Consider the following 21,548-nt stretch of genomic DNA (forward strand, 5'->3'; position numbering starts at 1 on the left):
AGACAAGCATCAAATATTATATTTAATCACACTGTGCTTTATTTCTCAGTCTTCATTTTTATTATTATGATTCCACTTTCATTGTTTCATCCAACGATGGCTTACTTAACTATACTGTTAATATGTAGAAGGGTAAAGAGATGCTTTTCTGTACAAATGTCCAGCCTTCTGGAGTTCTGGATTTTTTAAATTTCAAATGTAACCTCATCTTGCAAAATCATCAGGAATTCCTGACTTAGCACAACCAAATTTAAAGACAAACAAAAATCACAACTACAACTAGTATGGGCAACTTTACAGGCTTGTGCTGTAATTATTACCTGACATTCTCCTTAGGTATGTGGGACATTTTGAAAAGCAAACATCAGAAATGCAGATTAAGTAAGTAAGTAAGTAAGTAAGGAAGGAAGTAAGGAAGGAAGGAAGGAAGGAAGGAAGGAAGGAAGGAATTTCCCTGAAGAATATAAATAAAAACAGAATTTCCTACCCGTAAAAGGGATTGAGACTCATCCTTTGACTTGTTATCAGCAGATCCAGGATATGGCTGAGAAAGTGGTCCAGATTTTTCTCCGCTTCCTTGCACCATGCCTTGCAGGAATCCCTTGGTCTCAACAGGCAAGCTATAAACAGGCCTTGCGAGATGAGCAGCTTCTACATTTGGACTATCCCTTAAAGCCTTTGGCTGCTCTTGGACAACAGACACTGTGGTCAGAAGACCCAAGCTTGTTTGGGTATAGGATGGGCTTCCTCTCAAAATGTCCACTCCTCTCCAAGTTGTACCACGAAGATCATCACTAGACCCATCAGGCCAACCTTTCTCCTTCAATCCTTCTTTATCTTCCATCTTTTCCTTCTTCACTACACTCTCCAAGATGGGCTCCCCCATTTTTGGATCTGAACTGATCAGGTTATAAACCTTCAGATCAGTTTTGGATTCTTCCTTGAGAGCAGCCGCCATCCCATGGCTATCTTCCCCATTGGCTGTGGTGATGTCCATTTCTTGACAGTGCACAGTGTTGAAGTGTTCCAGTAAGGACTGTGTATCAAGCGCTGTAAAGCTGCACTGATGGCATTTATAACAATTATGGACTCTCCTGAAGAGAGAAAAACAGAGGAGAAAACATTACAATAAGTTCAACTATGGTGACCAAAATGAAGAAAAATGAATTATTTCCACATCTGGTGGCCTGCAGGCCTTTCAGAATTGAGTGAAGATAAAACTTGTCTAGGCCAACCTTGAGTACATGAACACATTGTTTGTTATTTGAAATCTTCCTTGTTGTTATTAAGGTAATTTATTCTCATTGCCTCTTTCATGTTCTATCTATCTATCTATCTATCTATCTATCTATCTATCTATCTATCTATCTATCTATCTACCTACCTACCTACCTACCTACCTATATTTAATTTCCCAATCTTGCACAGAAACCATTCCTTGGTGGTCTCCTTTCTAGTTACTAACAGGCCAATCCACTTCACAGGATTGTGTGGGGAAAATAGGAGGAGGGAGGCTTGTTGGATATATTTGCCACTTTGAGTTACTTGTCAAATAATTTAATTGATACTGTAATACCCACTTTTCATCAGTTCAGAATACATGTAATCCTTAACTAACAAAGTCCATTTAGTGATTGTTCAAAGTTACAATGAAACTGAAAAAGTGACTTATGACCATTTTTCACAGATACAACCATTGTAGCATCCCCATAGTCACATTACCAAAATTCAGTTGCTTGGCAACTGGGTCATATTTATGATGGTTGAAATGTCCCAGACTCATGTGATCCTTTTTTGCAACCTGACAAGTAAAGTCAATGGGGAAGCCAGATTCACTTAACAAACATGTGACTAACTTAGCACCTGCAGTGATTCGCTAAACTGTGGCAAGAAAGTTGTAAAATGGGGGGAAACTCACTTAACAACTATCTCATTTATTAACAGAAATTTTGGGGTCCATTGTGGTTGTAAGATGAGGAACACCCGAATGTAATAACTTCCTATCTGTCTTTCATTGTTTCTCTTTCTTGTGCTTTGCCTTTCTCCTTCCTTCTTGTGTTATCCCATTTAAACCCAGGAACACATGAATATTTCCACAAAAATATCAATAATAGTTATGGTTCTATTGATAGAAAATCAATGTCCTCAAGAAATGTATTAAATCATTTAACTCTACACTTATAAGTCAATTAATATGCTTGGTAATAGAGAATCTCAAAAATGAGTGTTCAGTGTCTTTTTGGATTTCTTCTGATTAACTATTTCCTATGTTCTTGTTCTACCCTATGCATTTTAATGAAAAAACAAGTAAGCTGCATTTATTCATTTATTCCACAAGACTAGGATAAAATAAGTGTATTAGGAAAAAAGAGGAACTTTTATACACCATGCATTTCTGAGACTTTAAATGCATAGGAATTGTAGTTCTGTTCAACTATAGCAGGGGTGTCAAACTGGTGGCCTAAGTGCCGGATGTGTCACATGCAGGCCCACCTCAGCTCCACGAAGAGAGGAAATGTCACAAAACGTCACGTGATGGCAACGTGAAGTAGCAAGTTTGACACCTGTGATCTACAGCATACAATTGTTTGGTGTTCTTATACAACCACAAGAACACCATTATAGTTCTTTTCATCTAAAGCAGGGGTGGGCAAACTACGGCCCGTGGGCCACATCCGGCCCGTTGGTCTTTTTAATCCGGCCCGCCGAAGATTGGTACAGAATTAAGGTTTGATGTGAACGATTGAATGATTGCATTCATTTGATTTTGACTTGTAATGACAGGCATTTCGACACCAGGTAGCGCATTAGGCGCAGTGACTTGATTTTGCGGAGATTTTGCAGTTTTTTATATGTATCGTATCTTGTGCTGACCCGGCCCGTCTGTCAAATTTTAAAAGTCAATGAGGCCCCCGAGCCAAAAAGTTTGCCCACCCCTGATCTAAAGAATAGGTTGCCAAAATCTGTTAGAAGTGTTGAAAACTACTGTAGGAAAATATTTCCCCTTATTCCTCCCTACTGATAAGAATGAGACATATAAAGTTCATGAGACATAAAAGATCAGCAGGGAAAAAAGAAACTAAGAAATAAATGGAGAACTCATGAAAATTACATGCCACACTATTAATGGTAATCTGGCTTCTCAAATAGGAGATTTCCAGTGTTAATATCAATTGTAACGTTTATGAAATTTTGCTCCCTTTACCACATTACAGAGCTTTAATTGGGTATTCTTGTTTTAAAGGTAAATGAATGAATTATTTTTCTTAAATAATAAAAATATGAAAAATAAAAATAGCTAATAACTGGGGGGGGTGTTTCCTCCTGACATCTGAACACAAAAGGGAGGATTACATTTATTAGAACAGAAAAACAAATAAATCATTAATAATTACCTATTTTTCATATCTGTTTGTCAAATCTGCTTTTAAAAATCAAATTTCCTTTAAAAGTTTTGAATAAAAAGTGAACTTCTGTGAAGAAGGAAAGGTTTCATTGACATTGTCAAAAATAGCATCGGGATATATCTTAAAATTGTCAAGTTAAGAGAGGTTAATCAGAGTAGAATAGTATTCTATTCTACTGATTTAACCTTAAAAGTATTCTATTATTGGCCAAGTGTGATTGGACACACAAGAAATTTGTCTCGGGTACATAAGCTCTCATTGTACATACAGACAACAAAATAATATAATCATAATACTGATAACTAATAAGAGAAGCTAGTATATAAAAAGATGAGAAAGATGAAGCAATACAGCCATACTACATGGGTGCTACTGTGACTATGTACTGTGCACTGTGGTAATTATGTGTTCAGCATGAGGGGGAAAAATTGTCTCTGTGTCTAGTTGTTTTGGCATACAATGTCCTATAGCAATGTCCTGAGGGGAAGAGTTGAAACAATTTATGTCCAAGATATGAAGGGTCTATACATATTTTTTCAGCCCTCTTTCTGACCCATGCACTATACAGTATGGAGTAGGAACTATGTGTGGGAGAATACAGCTACTATAAAATAGACCAAGTCATGACATACCTCCATCTCCTTAATTAGAAGAACACTGGCAAACTTTGCTCATTTAGCTCTCCTCAGGCTACATTAGAATTGCATCATAATTTCTAGTCAATATGTGATAAGATATGCCAACTGGCAATTCTAGGATTTGCAGTTCTAATGCATGTAAATGGTCCCAGTTGGAAAAAGGACTGCCATATAATCTTTCATACCTTGTTCTTTTGTGAGGTTCTACTTGAATCCAATTTATTCATTTTATCTACCTTCTTCCAAACATTACAATAATTAGTCACTAATCTTGAGAAAACTGCCAATCTTCTCAAGCTACTTTAGTTAACTTTATATTTTTGTTGCAAGAGTTTTTTTATATTTCTTTTCTATTTATTTTATTTTTCTGAGTTTTCCCCCCAAGCAACCTTATCTCTGGTGGATGCATGCATCTCCCCCGCACCCCCATTGCCAGTTGTGTTAGTTAGCCTGCCTCTAAACTCCATACAATTAATAGTAGTGAAGGAAGCTCACACCTGTACAAGCATAAGATTCTTTTTACAAGTACTATATTCAGTTTTTTTATTCAAGTAGGCCCCTTTATGGAATGACAATGATGCCTAGGTTTAGCTAACGAATTCTAGGAGCCTCTTTATTCTGTCATTTCTGTAACGAAAGACAAAGCAGAAACTATACTTCAACTGTACTCCAGAATTCCTATACACTACTTATGGATGTGATGAGGAAGGTCGTAATTGTAGTATCTCTCATCCTTCCTTTGCTATATGTTCATTCCATACACTAAAAGGCAAATACATGTATAAAATTGTGCTCAGGAACTAAGCAGAATTAGACCTAGACTGCCCACCCAACAATTCAAAAATGCCAATGAGAGTAGATCAATCAGTATCACTTTGGTGGGAAAATAGCAGCATTCCATGTGCCTTTGCCATACAGCCATGCTGGCCACATGACCATGGAAACATTAGCTCTGTCAGCCAAGAAACAGAGATGAGCATTGTCCCCTAAAGTTGGACATGACTGACAGGGAAATCTTTACCTCTTACCTTTAGCCTTTGACCAGCAGACTGGCAGAAAACAACAGGGATATAGGATAAACCAGGAAGTAAAAAATAACAACAATAATCCCAAGAAAAGGTAGAGGTAAACCCTTCCTTATTTCTGGCAAGAAAACTCCTGCTTGGGACCATATAGTCACCAAAAGTAAAATTGAACTTGAGAATCTTTATAAATCTGGTTGTTTTATTTCTCAGTCTATTTTTCTGGTACTGATCACTCACAGCTGAAGCCCAGTTGGGAAGAGGAGCTTTCTAATTCAGAGATGAAACACGCAAAGAAAGTAAAACCATTGCCAAACTATTGTCTCCTTTCTACCCTTCCTACACACTGATACACCTGCTTTGCATTCCCTCACAAGGATCTTGTTTTTATAGCATCTGGACATCATCTGTCTCTGCCGTTCAGCTCATCGTAACAAAAGATCTCATTTTCCATATCAATGAAATGCAATAAGATAGCCTGAGTTGGAAATATAGGCTTAAACTTAGATAAAACACTTGTGAGGCAAGCAATGGAACCATCATTTGTAGCTACTTTATTGAAGGGATTAAAATACAGAAATTATATATGCAAATATATGCATGTACTTCTTTTGAATAAGAAATTGGTAAGAGAAATAATTACCTTTTTTAATAAAATATGTAACTTAAGTATGTTGAAATATAATCACTTCATTACAAAGAAGTGTAATGGCACAGCCAGATATTGGCGTTAAGAATAGGATGGTTGGGTTCTTATTATTGTTTTGGGGAGTGGGGGAGGACAGAAAACAGGAAAAAGTGGAGTTTCCCAAAAAATTTAAACTCTTCACAATTACTACTATCTCTAAAGCAGAGTAGAATCAACACAATTGATAAAACTAGTTGTTGTTTCTTAAATAAAAGATTTTGCTTTGGTTTATTTAAAAAAATGGTTTTTCTTTAAGGAAAAATCATTGCTAAACATTTTATTTATTGGGATTTAATTTACTAGAGGTTTAAATATTTAGTTTTGATTATTAAATGACCGCAATGATTTAACAAATACATAAATTTATTCATTAAATTTAAATGCCACCCAGAATCATTTGTTAGTGAGATGGGCAGCACATAAATTTAATAAATATATAAAGTTTGTTTCATTTTAATTACTAATAACTAAAATTACTTAGTTAAGAAATTCTAAGAGCCTCTTTATTCTTTCATTTCTATATCAAAAGACAAATCAGGAACTATTTTATTCCAGAAAACTTATATTCTCTTTGTGGATGTGATGGAGAAAGTCATAATTGTAACATCTCTCACACCTCCTCAATCTGTCCCATTCAAAATGTCTATTCAGTAAAATACAAATAGCAAAATACATCCTCTTGTTAAAATGGTTATTCAAAATCCAGTCTTCTTTCTGCATGAAACTTACACATTATATGGTGAGTTTGTCAAATTGTGTTCTTAAAAAAAATGTGTTCTCAAAAAAAAAAAAAAAAAGATCAAGGAGAACAAACAAGAGATCTGATTGTGTGTGATACTTTGCAAGGAGAAAAATGGGAAAAGATGTTGGGTCAATCCCGAATACTTCAGCTGAGAAAAAAATGAGAACTGTGCAATATGCAATTTCTAAATACAGCCGATATAAATGTCCCATATACCTTGGAATAACAGGCATGCCTATTTTCATTCAAGCAGACCATGAAAAGTACTGTATTACTGAACTATGTAAAACATATGTTCCCACATTGGAACAATATGTTGCCAATTTCCTGTATATGCCATAGAAACAGAACACTTTTTACTAGCTAACATGATACCGTTTTATTAGAATTACAGTAGCACTGAAACTTCCCAGCCAGGATCTGGACCCAGCTGTGCAAAACTTTATAGTAAAATAGAATTAAAAACAAAGAAATAAAATCAGGACTAGCCTTTAGCAAAACAAGCATAAATCCATAATCCTTAATCTAAAAATATGTGTGCAGTTACACCTTTCATGTAACAAGATATTCAGCAATTCCAAGGGATACATGTCATTCAACATAATCTTAATACCAATATGATTTGTGTATAGGGAAATAAGGTTAAGCAATAAATGTTAAAATATAAATTCACACATTTACTATGGTATTTTTCTAAAAATGCAGAATGGTTTGAGCCAGGTTTCCAGCCTGCATATTCAGTGGGAAACAGATAAAATATTGGAGATATGGTTTAGTTGTATGGGGAAAAAAATATTACTGATTCAGAGGCAGAAAATCATCCTTTTAAGTTGTATCAGCATCAATTCAATTGAAAAGGAGTAAAACATTTCATTTTCCTGTGCTATTTATTTGTTGTGTTTTATGTCAGCATTATTCTACTTCATCATTTGTTTGCAGTTTATATGTTGTAGTTTAAAACAACCTGGAAAATGTTATTGTTTATTCATAATTTGAAATTGTTTTTCTTTTTTCAATTTTCTGATCCACAGAAATTTGAATGTGGCTTTTCCTAATATGGCCAAACTCCCCGTACCCCATAGTAACATTTTAATGTAAAGTTTCCAGATGCATTTTAAAATGTATACTTTTCTCAGTATAAATATTTTTGAAAAACTATTTTAATGTATACTTGACAAAAAAAAATATTTGTATAAATTTTCCAAATATATTAAAGTTATAAGCATGCTCTATTTTCTAATGAAACTTTATAATGAATGAGGTGATACCATAAGAACTATATTTGGAGAAATAGAATAGTTCAGAATATGGAATAAAACAAAAGAGGGTGGATCATATTGTTTAACTGGCACCATACTGTTTAATTTGCAGAGCAAATTACAAATTGGAAGAAATAACAGCTGGAATCAAAATTGGAGGTCAAATATTAATTGAAGGTATCTGGGTGATACTTCATTAGTTGAAAGAAAAAAATGACTTAGAAAACCTCATTAAGAAACCTAAAACTTGAAAACTGAGGATTTTGAATTATTATTAATAATTGCAACAGTTAAATGTAATATTTTATGTGAACATGTTTAGTTGATGGCAAAGTGAAGGTAGAGGATAATTTTGATTCTTTGAGATGGACAATGTGCTGGCAAACTGAAGAAAAGATGAATTCTTGGGAGAAAGACAATTACAAAATTAGACAGGATCACGATGGATAAGGGCACTTCTATTAAAATAAAGAGCAAAGCAGCTGTAGCAACAAGGTGGCAATGTATGGCAATTAAATCTTAGGTCTGAAAAACAGCAAGGGAAAGACAATAGAAATGTCTAGATACAGTTGTGGTAGACTGCAAGAACACTGAATCATTTAATCTTGTACCAAATAATGATTGACTGTTCCCTTAAAGCAATAATTAGCAAGTAATGGCTCAGATACTTTGGTTATATCATGTCATGTAAGAGACAATAGATTAAAAAATATGCTATCAACAACCAAGAGAAATTAAAAAGAAAACCTACATAGTGAATGGAGATAATCAAGGAGTTAATTAGAATAATCTTGAAAGACCTTTTTGGTCATTAGAAGATAAAATGGTGAGTACTTATCAATATAGTTGGTATACTTATACTCCAACTTAATCACACTCAGTGGACTATGGTACGACCATTTTGGCAGACAGGGAAACCAAGTCTCTTTATTCTGACCTGCAAAATAAAGCTTTGAAGCTTGTGCCAATTCATTCCCAAAGAAGTTCATGTTGGATTCACTGAGTCATTTGGCAAGATGGGAAGCACAGAAGTTTAATAATAAATAAAATATAAATATCTTCAATATTTAGACACAGCATTGGAATTCCTGGCTTTATATGTATAATAGAGAACAGAATGCTTACATGGCAAGTATGGGAAGCAAGAGATAGGGAAGCAAAGAACTAAGCAACAAAAAAAAAAAAAAAAAAAAGAAATCTTAGCATGTTTACTTTTATGTTATAATTATAGCTTTTTTAATTGAACACTTAATGTTCTCAAAATCATTGAAGGACAATCTACATAACCTCAATTGAGTATTTAAAAGTAGAATTTTTTTTTAAAAAAATGGTAAACCACATTGATTTTTTTTAAAAAAAAATGCTTCAATACAGATAAAGTAGTGTGCCACTGATATTAATCAATACTTTATTTTTGCTTTGTTATGTTTACGGGATTCTGCAAAGATTAAAAACTAAAAATAATCAGGATTTAAACTAAATTTTAATCAGAACCACATCTAATGACAGCATAGTCTTAATCACATTTTCAATTTGTTTAATATCTCCGTACTTTCTTCATTCATCTCAATTATATGCAGCTTTATGTTCATCCTAGTTGTGACATTGACGCTATACAAAATCCAATCAAATTTTTTAGGAGTTTTTAAATTTGGACCATAAACAGCTATTTGGTTACTGCTGTGGGATCTTTAGTACCAGTCATAAAGAGCCACATATATCAGAATTCACAAAAAGAAAAGGAAAGGAAATTAGTATAGGAAGGGAAAGGGAAGGTAGATGCAAAGTGATAGCTCTTTCTTGATCAGCAGCAGAAATATCATATTTATACTAATCTGCCAAAAGTCAGAGAAACAACTGTCAAGGTGAAATAGAACAATATTGAGAATACTTTCTGAAGGCACAAGGACTTAAACACTATTCCCAATTCAGTATTTAGGCACATTCATAGATGCCTAGGTAAAACAATGCATTCTACAATCAGTGAAGCATGAATGTCAGCCAAACTTCAATGCAACAGATTTTGCATATAGTGGCTATTTTCTCCTATACATTATGCTGCTATTTTATTTTTTTTTTGTTTCTTTTGGTGGTGGTGAGTGAGGTAGTGTTTTATCCTTGGACATCAGTTATTGTGTACACTGCCCAGTCACCTACGTGTATGACATGGCAACTATATAAATACCAATTGCACAAGACTTATATACCACTTCACAGTGCAGAATCAACATATTGTCCCCAACAATTTGGGTCCTCATTTTACCCACCTCGGAAGGATGGGAGGCTGAGTCAACCTTGAGCTGGTGAGATTTGAACTGCCAAATTGAAGGCAACCGGCAGTCAGCAGCAATAGCCTGCAGTACTGCACTCTAACCACTGTGCTACAAATCATCACCGTATACAAATCATATACATAAGTAAAAACAGAAATATGTATGTCACTTGCAGTTTTCATTGCTTGTTTATTGATGTCATATGCTCTGATTTGCCAGATATTCATGAATACTAAGTATTTCCTGCCTAATTAATCTATTACAAGATTCCACTAAGCATCTGTGCTTAGCACTATGAAGCGATATGTAAGTCTAAGTGCTATTGCTATTGCTATCTTATCTTGGTCCAGCTGTATTAATCCAGTCTTACCTTAAACATAAGATTCCAGCTTCAAGCTTCAACATTTATATTTAAGATGTAGTTCTGCAGGTAATGTTAACTTTTAATTCCCATCAATACTTTAAGATAAGGGGAAGGATAATCTAAAAACTTTTGAAAAGCCAATGTTTCTCTACATAACCAAATACATTTACCTGGAGAAAATCTCACTGAAGTCAGTAAAACATAAGTATGAGAAGACACTCACAAAATTCTCTGTTCTTTGTTGCGCAAGTCAATTAATTTTCAGTTTGCTATGATTTTATTATTTGCAATCTAAAAAGATTTGAATTTTTGGGGTTTTTAAAACCCCGCAAAAATTTCCAGAAACACAGACAAAAATTATTTGGCTCAATAAATGAGTCAGTTAACTGTTTTTTATCATATTTAATCTATCTTAAAATAATTTTGTTCCCTATTTTATCCTAAAATGAAAGTAAGCAAGCTTAGCTACAAATAAAGAGAAACAATGAGAAGAGTAGCCATGTAAATCTTACAGAGTAACTGCTTTCAAAAAAAGTTTTCAGATGCTTTTTTAGTAAAATATATGTAAGCATATGAGAAGACAGGGAAAGTGTATGCATAAATACTGGTTTGTTGTGCCAGAAAGTTGATAGAAATCTAGCCAATTTTTTTTTAACTCAAAAGCCCAATTTTAGCTTTCCAAAACATATTTAGACACCTAAACAAGTGGTATGTTTTTTCCCCTCTCAACAGCATTATCTACCATTGACGTCAGTGGGAAGAATATGACAATCAGGGTTTTTTTTTATAACTAAAAGAACTAAATTGAACATTGCCATTTAAATTTCTGCTTTATGGAATTAAGAAAAAGAAACATTTCCTCTGAAGCTATATTTTAATTTAAACACACAGAGAAAGATACACAGAATAAAAATATCAAAGGAACATTTTCAAACCACAATTCACAATCACCCAAGATATAACAAAAATTAAAAATAACACTTAAATATTAGAACCTTCATTTAAATGGAAGAAATGCTTTGCATTCTAATTTTCCAATGTTTTCCTAAGCTGGCCTTATTAAAATATATTTCAACCCTGCCTAAGATGTAAAAGCTACCATTCATCTTTTAAGCTTACTATATTTAAATACTAATTTTTACCTCCTAGTGGGCCATTTGAATTAAAAAAGGGTGAACTGTATAATAAAGCAATTCATTTCACATTGAGCTGACTATATCAATTGTTTCATTTCTTGGTGTACGTTAAATATGTTCTCAAGGCATTAAACTTGATATTTGCATTCCAGTTGTATGATTTCCAAGTTTCTCTGCTTGGGTAAAAATGCCTGTTCTTCTTCCCGTCCAACAATAACCAAACTAGAAAATGGAGTATCTCATAGCATATTAATTTATTTACATGTGATACAGTAATTTGTATAGTAGTTCAGAGGTTTGTATTGACTCTTTTAGATACCGTGTTTCCCTGAAAATAAGACCATGTCTTATTTTTTTCTCACCAAAAAAGGCACCAGGTCTTATTTTCGGGGATGTCATCTACTGAGTAACCTCACTTGCGCATGTTAATCCCCGTCCTCCTTTTTGCTGTCAGAGGCCTTCAGGAACTTCTTCTTCTGCAGCTGGCAAGGCTTTCCTGAAGGCCTCTGCAGCTAACAGAGTTCCAGATTGAACTGGAGCTTTGTTATTAGCTACAGAGGCCTTCAGGAAAGCCTTGCCATCCTTGCTGGCTGCAGAAGAAATGGGCCAGGCTACAAGGTAAATAGTAGGGCAGCTCTATCCCCCCATCCTCACCCTAGCTTAATTTTTACCCATGCACTCTGGAGTGGGCGGGGTCTTAATTAGGGCTTATTTTGGGGGTAGGGCTTATATTGGGTGCACGTTTAAAATCAAGCTAGGATTTACTTTCAGGGTAGGTTGTATTTTCGGGGAAATAGGGTAGCATCTCATCTCAACTGGCTGACCGACTAGGGACTGCTTTGCAGTTTATGGTTCCTGGTTAATTCTCTAATTTTGGCTTACTTTTCTACAAAAATGAAGTTACTGTCATTTAGTTCCATTTCTGCATGTTTATTTCCAAGATGTATATATGTTAGTTAGCTAAAGGATGAAAAGATATGGGATCAAATCTGTAATGCAAGGATTCATGTCTATAAGGAACTGAATCTGTGACTCATTATGCCCCTTTGTCAAGCTTTTCAGAAAGTCCACAAGACCAATTTATTTACACAAGTCTGCCCTAAGGCCTCCAATTGTATTTTATGAGTTACACACCAGAGCACTTATTGTTACTTTGGTGTTTTAAATAAATACATTGTCTCCTTTTGTGAAAGTAAAGTGTATCGCAAAGCCTCTTGCCTTACAGATAGAAAAAGTTCAAAATGAAATAAATAAATAAAATCTAGATATAGATAGCAATATGAATAACCTTTTGAATCAGATAATACCCCGACTGGGCATCCTTGGATTGGAGCTGCATCACCCCAATTGCTCCATAGCATGGCCTTTATTTGGACTATGCCTAATTTGTCATCTCTCAGTTATATATAAAGGATATGGGTGACGGGGTAAACATCTAAAGTTTCCACACTCTAGGCCAGACTCACCACATGAATGTGGAAGATGTTAAGAAATGCACATGTGCTCTCACACACAAACATGCCCACACACAGACTTTTACCTGTAATGTCGAGAAATCTCCTCCTCTACCTGAGTGACAAAGTCACATTTGGTACACGAGTGTTCTTTGCTTTCTTTGACAGTCAGTGGTCCATCCCCCCCTTGCAGGGCATTTGCTTCTTGCTTGACTTCAGACACCTGGGCTTCGTGTGTGGTTTCATAGTGAAGCAGGAGAACGTCTACATCAGGGGTGGAGAAAGAGCACTGGTGACACTGATGCTTGACTCTGGTGCCTCCTGGCATCCCAGGGGACAAGTGCAAGAGCAAGAGAGCACAATGGGAACAATTACTTTTCCTGCAAGCAAAAGGATAAGTAATTTCTCCAAGGTGCTTTTCTGGACTACAGAGGCCTCGGGGACAAAACTGACAGTGCTTAATAGTACATTTATGAATGTTGTGTAGCTGCTGATAATGACGAAGAAGAGGCCCCACCACTATTACATTTGGGCCATGGCTCTTTGAGTACCTAAAATCACAAAACTGACAATTGTAGCTTGTCACCACGTGGTCCTCCACTCCTGAGCTGGAAAAGTCTTTCTTTTTGGCCACGCTAGAGCCCTTCTCGCTCTTTGTTGCTAACTCTCCGTCTGCATTTTTGGTTACGTCATTGTGATTAATGACTGACCCCCTCGAGAGCTTGTCATTCCGATCTGGGTGAGGGCCCCCTGCCTGGCTCCCCCCGTGGTGCTTGCTGTAATGTTCTAACAGTTTGAGAGAGCTGGAGGATTCACAACTAAAGCTGCAGAATTTGCACCAGTAGTAACTGGAGGCATCCGTACCGTTTTGTCTTGAGGATTCAAGAGGCTTGATGGGCACCGAGTAGCCAACTGGAGTGTCATCTCCACATCTGATGGTGATCTTGTCCTGCCATTTCGCCAAATCTCCCATCTCACTCGATCGAACAGTAGGACTGGACTTGCTCGAGTTTCTGTCTGTGGCTTTGCTGCCTTCGGAGACAGGAAGGGAGGCTTTGATCTTGTTCGGATGGGTCTGCAAGAAGTGGTGTTCCAATTCCGTTGAAGAATTGCCCATGTAGGTGAAATTGCAGAACTTGCAGCGGAAATATTTGGTGTTCCCTTGGCAATCTGGAGTTTTGCGTCCAATGCCAATAAAGGTCCCACCTAAGGTTACCTGCAGAACATGGAAAGGAGAACAATTTCTGTAAGTAGTGTAGGACTTCCTGTTCCTTATATATAGGGATACAAAACAAAGTAATCAAATGAAAAGTTGGAATATTAATTTGGGAAACTGAACAACAGCAGTTTTTGTCTTCTACCCCCAAATAAATCCACTTATCATTTAAGAGGCAAATTATTAAACTCTGCAGAGAATAATAGAGTTGCAGAAGAACCAGCCATTCTTAAGGAAAACCCAAATCTGAATATTGTCTTCCTGAAAGTACTTCAACTAATGAGGAGGAAGGGGGAGGAAAAGAAGAGGAATCAATAAAATTGATGCATAGTAATTTCTGGAAACTCAGATCAACCAAAACAGCATATAAGAAATGGAGAATGCTTTCTTCATTTGCATATATTTATTTGGAATTTATTGTTTCCTTAATGTATAGAGCTACCCATCTTTTTGCTGTGCTGATGAAAAATATAATTTTCCAATTTTGGGACAGTCCAGTAATTTACCATGTTTTTTTTTATATGAATTTCTTTTAGGCAAATTATATCTATTTTTAACTTTTGTAATCCTGTAACAAGATACATACATACAGTAACTGAAAAACTAGCCAGTCAAGAAAAAAAAAGCAGGAGTTTTAAGATCATTTGCAGGTGGCAAAAGTCTACACATGAACCCAGCAGAATCATATTTCTTTTTTTTTCTTTCTTCCTAAACAAGAAATATCATCAGTGCTGAACCTTGTGTCTTCAATTGGACTGAAAATTCTACAAAAGTGACCTAAAGAAGAATGTTTCCCCAATGCCATTATGAAAACACAGTATCTTGCCTATCTAAATCAAGAGATTCCATTAAATAAGTAAAAGTCAAAAGAAGAGGCTTGAATCACAACTGACACTTTGGCAAAAGTTAACTTTGGTTTGTGCTATGTTAAGGGCAACAAGTTGAAACTAATTTTAACCTAGCAGGAGAGAAACACTGCACAGTGCATTTCCAAACACTAATTTCCTCAATGTAGATGCTTCTTAAAAGCCTCAATTTAGCAAAATATAGAAAGACCACAAAAAGCAAAGGACAGAGCTCATGATGTAACAAACACATTTTTTTTTGTTTGGATGAAGTCAGTAGGAGTGCCACTTTTTTCTTGCAAAATTGGAACCACTCTACTGCACATGAGCATCTCGGTTTCAGTCACTAACATTTATTAAATAGAAAATCTATTCTGGTGAACAGGAAAATACTCACCAAAGAACAATAGCAATTCGTGAAAAACACAGGTGGAAATAAGAAGATGGGAGTGTGTGAATGGAAAATGGAAAAAGATATAACCTGCAAATTTTACAACAGTGACAATATCATCAAATATTTAACTTCATGGTTTGTGAAGGGAACTTTCAAATTCTTCATAAGAAAGGCATGTGCATGCATTTGACAAAATGAATTCCATAATGCATACGGAATTCTAATTCCCTTCTTAATATAAGTACAGATTCCAGAAGCTGGGATCTAGCAGTTGCACCTCTTTAGATTTTTCCTCTGCATCCAAAAATACATTCCATAACAGAAGAACAGATTTTCATTCCCTGAACTGCAAAGTAAATTACTGTTTTTCTGGGCATTTCTCTCCAGTAATGCATTAAGCAAATCACCCTTTACTTTAGCAGCTGTACCTCAAAGAAACCAAATGATCACTGTTCCTTTTGGAATGGAACCATACGAAATGATTCAAATACATAAAGAACATGCAATGTAAACATTTCTAAATGCATATAACATAAACACCTTTTACCCGTTTAGCTAGAGAAAAGATGACATTTTCACTTATACCGCAAAACTAAACATGGCCCATCTAGTGAGTCAAAAAAATGATAAATTACGTTATAAAAAGAAATTGTGTTTGGCCCACTCTTTTAAGTAAACATGATTTCAAATAAACTGATATTTTTGTCCACTATGAAGTTAATAAAAGTATATTTAATAATATCCAACAAAATGGATATTATATAGAAATGGAATAAGCTTAATAGGTTTGTTCTCTTAAAAACTGAATGCTGACACCAAATGCTTTCTAGCACTGAAACAGTGAGTGACTTCTTACATTGTTCCCAGCCAGTTGTAAAGTAGATTCATACTCTGTATTAATGTACTAAAAATGAATGTAATTGTTTTCCACCTTGCTCTCCTTGCATAAACATTATTTTTTATACTTTTATTTTATTCATTCCTTAAATTTATTATAGCCACCAAACTCCAATGGACTCATGCAAAACTGGAATGGTCTAGGCCAGGGATATAAAATTCAAGGCCCAGATAGGCCCACTGGGTGCTTAGATCTGGCCCAGAGGTGGTATTCAGCCACTTCTGACAGGTTCTGGAGAACCAGTAGCAGAAATTTTGAGTAGGAGCTGAAAAGCAGGTTAGTGGGGTGGGGAGGGAATGGGGATTTTACACTATCCTTCCCTTGCCATGCCCACCAAGCCACACCCACCAAGCCACACCACACCCACCAAGCCACGCCCACAGAAAAAAATTGAATACCACCATTGATCTGGCCCACAGGGCTGCCCTGGAAACAAAGGGCCAGACTACAGTGCCTGTGCCAGCAAAAACAGAACTCGGGAGGGCTGCACGCAGCCCTCCTGAGCGCTGTTTTCACTGACAGAGGGTTGCAGGAGGCCGTCACAGCTGAAAATGGAGCTCAGGAGTCCATTTTCACTGGCAGAACACTTGGGCTGCCACAGGTATCCCGACACAAGTGATGTCAATCTGGCTGCGCCCACCCTAACCACATAAACACACCCTCGCCCCAAAGGTAAAACACAACCCTGATGAAGCCCTCAATGAAATTGAGTTTGGCATCTCTGGTCGAGGAAAATTAATGCTTTATACTAGAATTTTGTAGGGTTAAAAAAAAAGAAAAAGATCCGTAACTTACAATGAAAAATTCTGCACATAGAATATTACTATAAATGTTGATTTGGAATAATTTCAGATGACTAATCTGTCTCAGTATGCATGATTTCAGAAATTAGTATTAGTTAATTAGCACATTATAAAAGACATTCATGTTGCTGTTTCATCAACCTCAGTGCCCTGAGATATTTGCTGACCAAACAAAACTATTAAGATTTTTTCTGCTTCATCTAGGTCCCCAAATAAATGCCCTTTCTACCCATCCACGGGTCTCTTTCATTATTGCCTATAAACATGAATGAAACATTGAATTTATGGACTTCCATAAAAAAACAAGCTACTGAATATAAACAGATAACAAACACCACACTCATTCACATTAATATTGTTACCTATTTGGGAAAACATCTGCAAGCAAACTACCAAGCTCAGGGAACACCAAAAAGTCCACAGTTCAACTCTGAACTATAGGTATTATCTTCTATTCAAACAAGAATGCACTAAAAACTTGCATTTTTCCAGTCCATTCTGTCCTCCAAGTCATCTATTTATGTAGTATAAGTACAATAAAATCCTTTTGGAAGCTGGCTGAATAAGCAAATGAAACAAGGGGGGAAATGTAGTTGAGAGCATAAAAGAATTAGCTTGTTGAAAATGACAATATAAAAGGACCACCTACTAGGAAGGAAGAAGCATTTGAGTGATGTTAGACAAACCTTTGAGGAAAAATCATATGACACGTGCCAGGAAAAGACATGGAAGAAGGATACATAAATACCAGGATGATACTGGTATCAACAGGAGAGCTGGCATCTTTTATGGAAATGTGGGCATTCTGATGAATGAAGAAAACCAGCTGGCTAGACTTCTGTGTTTAAGTTAGTGTGGCCTTTTTCTAGCATCTCATGACAGAGAAGAAAGAAATGTGAGTTGTGTAAAGATAAACATTGGCCAATCTGAAATGCTATGGCTTTTCTCTTCAAGAATTCTTGGAAACTATTTTTGAAGGCTATAAGGACACTATCTGAATTCCCAGAACATCAGAGGTGTAAACTGGAACAAAATACTGTAATAATTGGACGTACTTTAAAATTTGTTGAAGATCATTCATGCAAAATCTTGCCCAAGCGATAATAGCAGCAGCTGAGTCTTCTAGATCAGTGGTGGGAAACTACGGCTTGTGGACTTCAACTCCCAGAATTTCTGAGCTAGCCATGCCAGGGGTCCCCAACCAGACCCAGCAACCAGGCAGCACAATCAAGGGAACTCCCATCCTCTAGATCAGTGGTCCCCAACCTTTTTTATGCCGCAGCCTGGTACCGGCATCAGCTGGGCGCCGCCATCTTGTTTTGATGAAAAAGTGCTTCCGGTGAGCTTTCTACCCGGAAAAGCTCACCGGAAGCACTTTTTCATCAAAACAAGATGGCGGCGCCCAGCAAACCAGCGGCCCAGTAGGATTTGTTCCACGGACCGGTACCGGTCCGCGGACCGGTGGTTGGGGACCCCTGCTCTAGACAAAGGCAGTATGAGAAACCGTCCCCCTCTCTTCCAAGGAACAAGCTCTCTCCACGGAACTGGTCCCTGGTGCCCAGAAATTGCGGGCCACTACTCTAAGCCACCAGCCAAACCACAATGGACATCATTATGAGTTCTGCATTTTTCTTCAAATGATTTGGGGCATATGTTAGCTAGTTTATTTTGAAAGTCTTTGATCATTTGAAAAATAAAGTGTGTCATGTAAAAATATCTTTATATAAATATAAAAGGAAAACTAACATTCAGTGCAACATACTTCTATAGATCTATGATTCAGTAAATTGCAGCTAATTTGCTAAATCCTCTTAGTTTTCCACTACCAATCCCTGTTCATAGGCATTAGCTTCCAGGGGAGCAGCAAATTACAATTCCTTTCTGTCTATCAGCCAGTGTCAGGTACAGACACTTAAACGGAACTGAAACATATTGGGAATGAAATTGATAGCCAGCATGGCATCCTAAAAAATATTTCCATCCGATGGGGAATGGTCAGAGAATATTTTTATTTATTTTATCAAATTTATATGGCTGCCCATCTCACACACACTGACTCTGGATAGCAAAAAACCAGCAACTAAAAGATTCCATAAAACCGATTAAAAACAATAAAAAGCATTCTCCAGGTTTGCTGCGGGGGGCAAATTTTAAAGGTTTTTCTGGAAAGTCACAAGGATTGGGACAGATTTCACTTTGGAAGAGATGATGGTCCAGAGGACAGATGCCACAGCAAAAACCTCTCATCTCCCAGGTCCCATCAGATGAAGCTACCTTGCAGAAGGAACCTGCAACTTGCCTTCCTGACGGGACAGATAGTTGTAATGGAGAGGAGGCTATCTCTGAAATAACTTGGCCCCAATGCCATGTAAGGCTTTAAATGTCAAAATAAGCATCCTGAATTGAACTTGGAAGCAAATATGGGAGTCGTGGAACAACTTATTTGGAATGTAAAGAAAATAGGTAGAATCTGCACTCCAAGTAGGTTTCTGATGTGGTGGAACTACAGTTCCCAAAGGGCAAAAAAAGCCAGCAAGAATTCTATCACTGTCCAACCTAATTATAATATAGTATAGTATTTTGCTATGAATACAATACAATACAATACAATACCATACAATACGTGTGGGAGGGCTTTAATCTTGTTTCAATATTAAAGATAGGTGACATTTTTAATTACTGCATCCACACCTAACAATTAAGAGGGAAGCTCCAACAATGGATTAGATGTTGCAAAGTGACAAGGCTAAGATTTCTTTTCTTTTCCTGGAGGGATTTTATTCATTTATTTAACTGTGTAAACATCCTACTAGGGATTATAATAGTTTATCCCCCCACCCCCACTGCGATGGAATCTCTCTGGGGAAGTCAAAGAAGAAAAAGGACCATTACAAAAGAAATAGTAAGCCAGAAGAGATAGGGGAAACCTAAGAAAGAAATGCAGAGCATCTCTACCAGAATTTTGGTAAGTATTAACTTGAGTGGAAGAACTGTTTTGAGATGCTTTCAACATTGTATTATATTACCCTACTAGCAACAAACAGCCTTCCATAAATTTAAGCAGTTCTTGTTTCTTTAGCTTGCCATTCTTGCAGTGTTTGACAATCACTGATTTTTGACAAATATGCAGCCACAATTTAGTGATATATTTGGAGATGGTTTGGGAGTCACAAGTTAAAGGCCTTGGAAAAGCCTTTGTGTGTTCCTAGATCATAAGGTCTAAAAAATCCCAGGTCTAAATGATTCTTCAGCACTACATGTGTCTTAAGCCTTTTTTGGATGTTACTCCATGCTTTTGTCCTCAAAACAGTTGAGTGTTGATTAACATTGATAAATGGGTTTATAGTTAATATCTTAACATTAAGCTGTAATTACTACTATTTGTAATTTGTATTACTTCTTTGTGGCAGCCCCTCAAATACTGGAATGCTGCTATTATGTCACCCTTAGTCCTTCTTTTCTCTAGACTGGCCACAACCAATTCTTGCAACCATTCTTCATATGTTTTTGTCTCCAGGCTGTTAATCATCTTAGTTGCCCTTTTTTGCACTTTTTCCAAAGTCTCAGGATCCTTTTTGTAATTTGTTGACACAATTTGGTTAGAAACTTCACTGATTCTTCTTCTTCTTCTTGCTGTATTTATATAGGCATTCCACTAATGGACTTCTAACTTGATAATGATCAGAATGTTGATCTAACGTAGTATATTATAGCATTAGATGTTCTTATAAATATCTTCTAAGGTATCTGAAATGATCACATGCCTCCAGCATCTTATTATCACTGCTGTCCAATAGAGGTACCTTAGCTTTAGTTTATTCACGACCACTATGTATTTTTATGGATGAGCTGAAGCCACATAACATTTTGTAGCTGACTAAAAATGCCTTATTTTTTGACAGTTCAATGTTCATGAAAACATGTTTACCAAAAAACCTGCTTTACTACCTTAACTTAGTCTTAATATCTTCAATATGCTGTCAAATCTGAATATCAATGTTGTAGTATGTACATATTGTTGAATCCCATTAATACTTTCAGAAAAAGAAATGACATCACCAAGGAAATAAGTGAGATTAGCAAACAAAATTAAAATGTACAATATTTAAATGATATATAAATAAAATTTATATCATACCCAAATTATAACTGCAATTTGTGCATCTTGTTACACACAAAATTGTAACTGTTTAATCCTCATCATTGGTCAAAGAAGGTCAGTCAAGTCCTGCATTACGAACATTTTTAAAAATATATTATGTTCTATGTATATTTTCCCAGACAAAAAATAATTCTGGGTCACAAAGGGTTATTAGCTGTTGAGTTTGCATTTTATTAAACATAAAAAATATTAAAGAAAGAAGTAATGGAAAAATTGTTTTTCATACTTCATAAAATATACTTGAAGG

At 36.0% G+C, this 21,548-nt stretch overlaps 1 protein-coding gene across 12 annotated transcripts in view; it reads right to left on the minus strand.

The window, feature by feature from the left end:
• The window catches only part of TRPS1 (transcriptional repressor GATA binding 1), a 272,585-nt gene that overhangs the window by 154,880 nt on the left and 96,157 nt on the right, over positions 1 to 21,548 (minus strand). For 7 of the 12 annotated variants that reach the window (XM_026689676.2, XM_026689701.2, XM_026689706.2 and 4 more), the window contains 2 exons: positions 13,070 to 14,199; positions 488 to 1,094 (listed from right to left, as the gene is read on the minus strand). In XM_026689676.2, the coding sequence (XP_026545461.1) occupies positions 488 to 1,094; positions 13,070 to 14,199 (1,737 nt within the window). The remainder of the gene's footprint in view (positions 1 to 487; positions 1,095 to 13,069; positions 14,200 to 21,548) is intronic. The other 5 variants (XM_087962110.1, XM_087962112.1, XM_087962113.1 and 2 more) reach the window with 1 other exon arrangement.

The sequence above is a fragment of the Notechis scutatus genome, chromosome 3, assembly GCF_049901735.1.
Source record: "Notechis scutatus isolate UNSWTSFEM ecotype Mainland chromosome 3, rNotScu1.2, whole genome shotgun sequence".
Classification (NCBI taxonomy): domain Eukaryota; kingdom Metazoa; phylum Chordata; class Lepidosauria; order Squamata; family Elapidae; genus Notechis; species Notechis scutatus.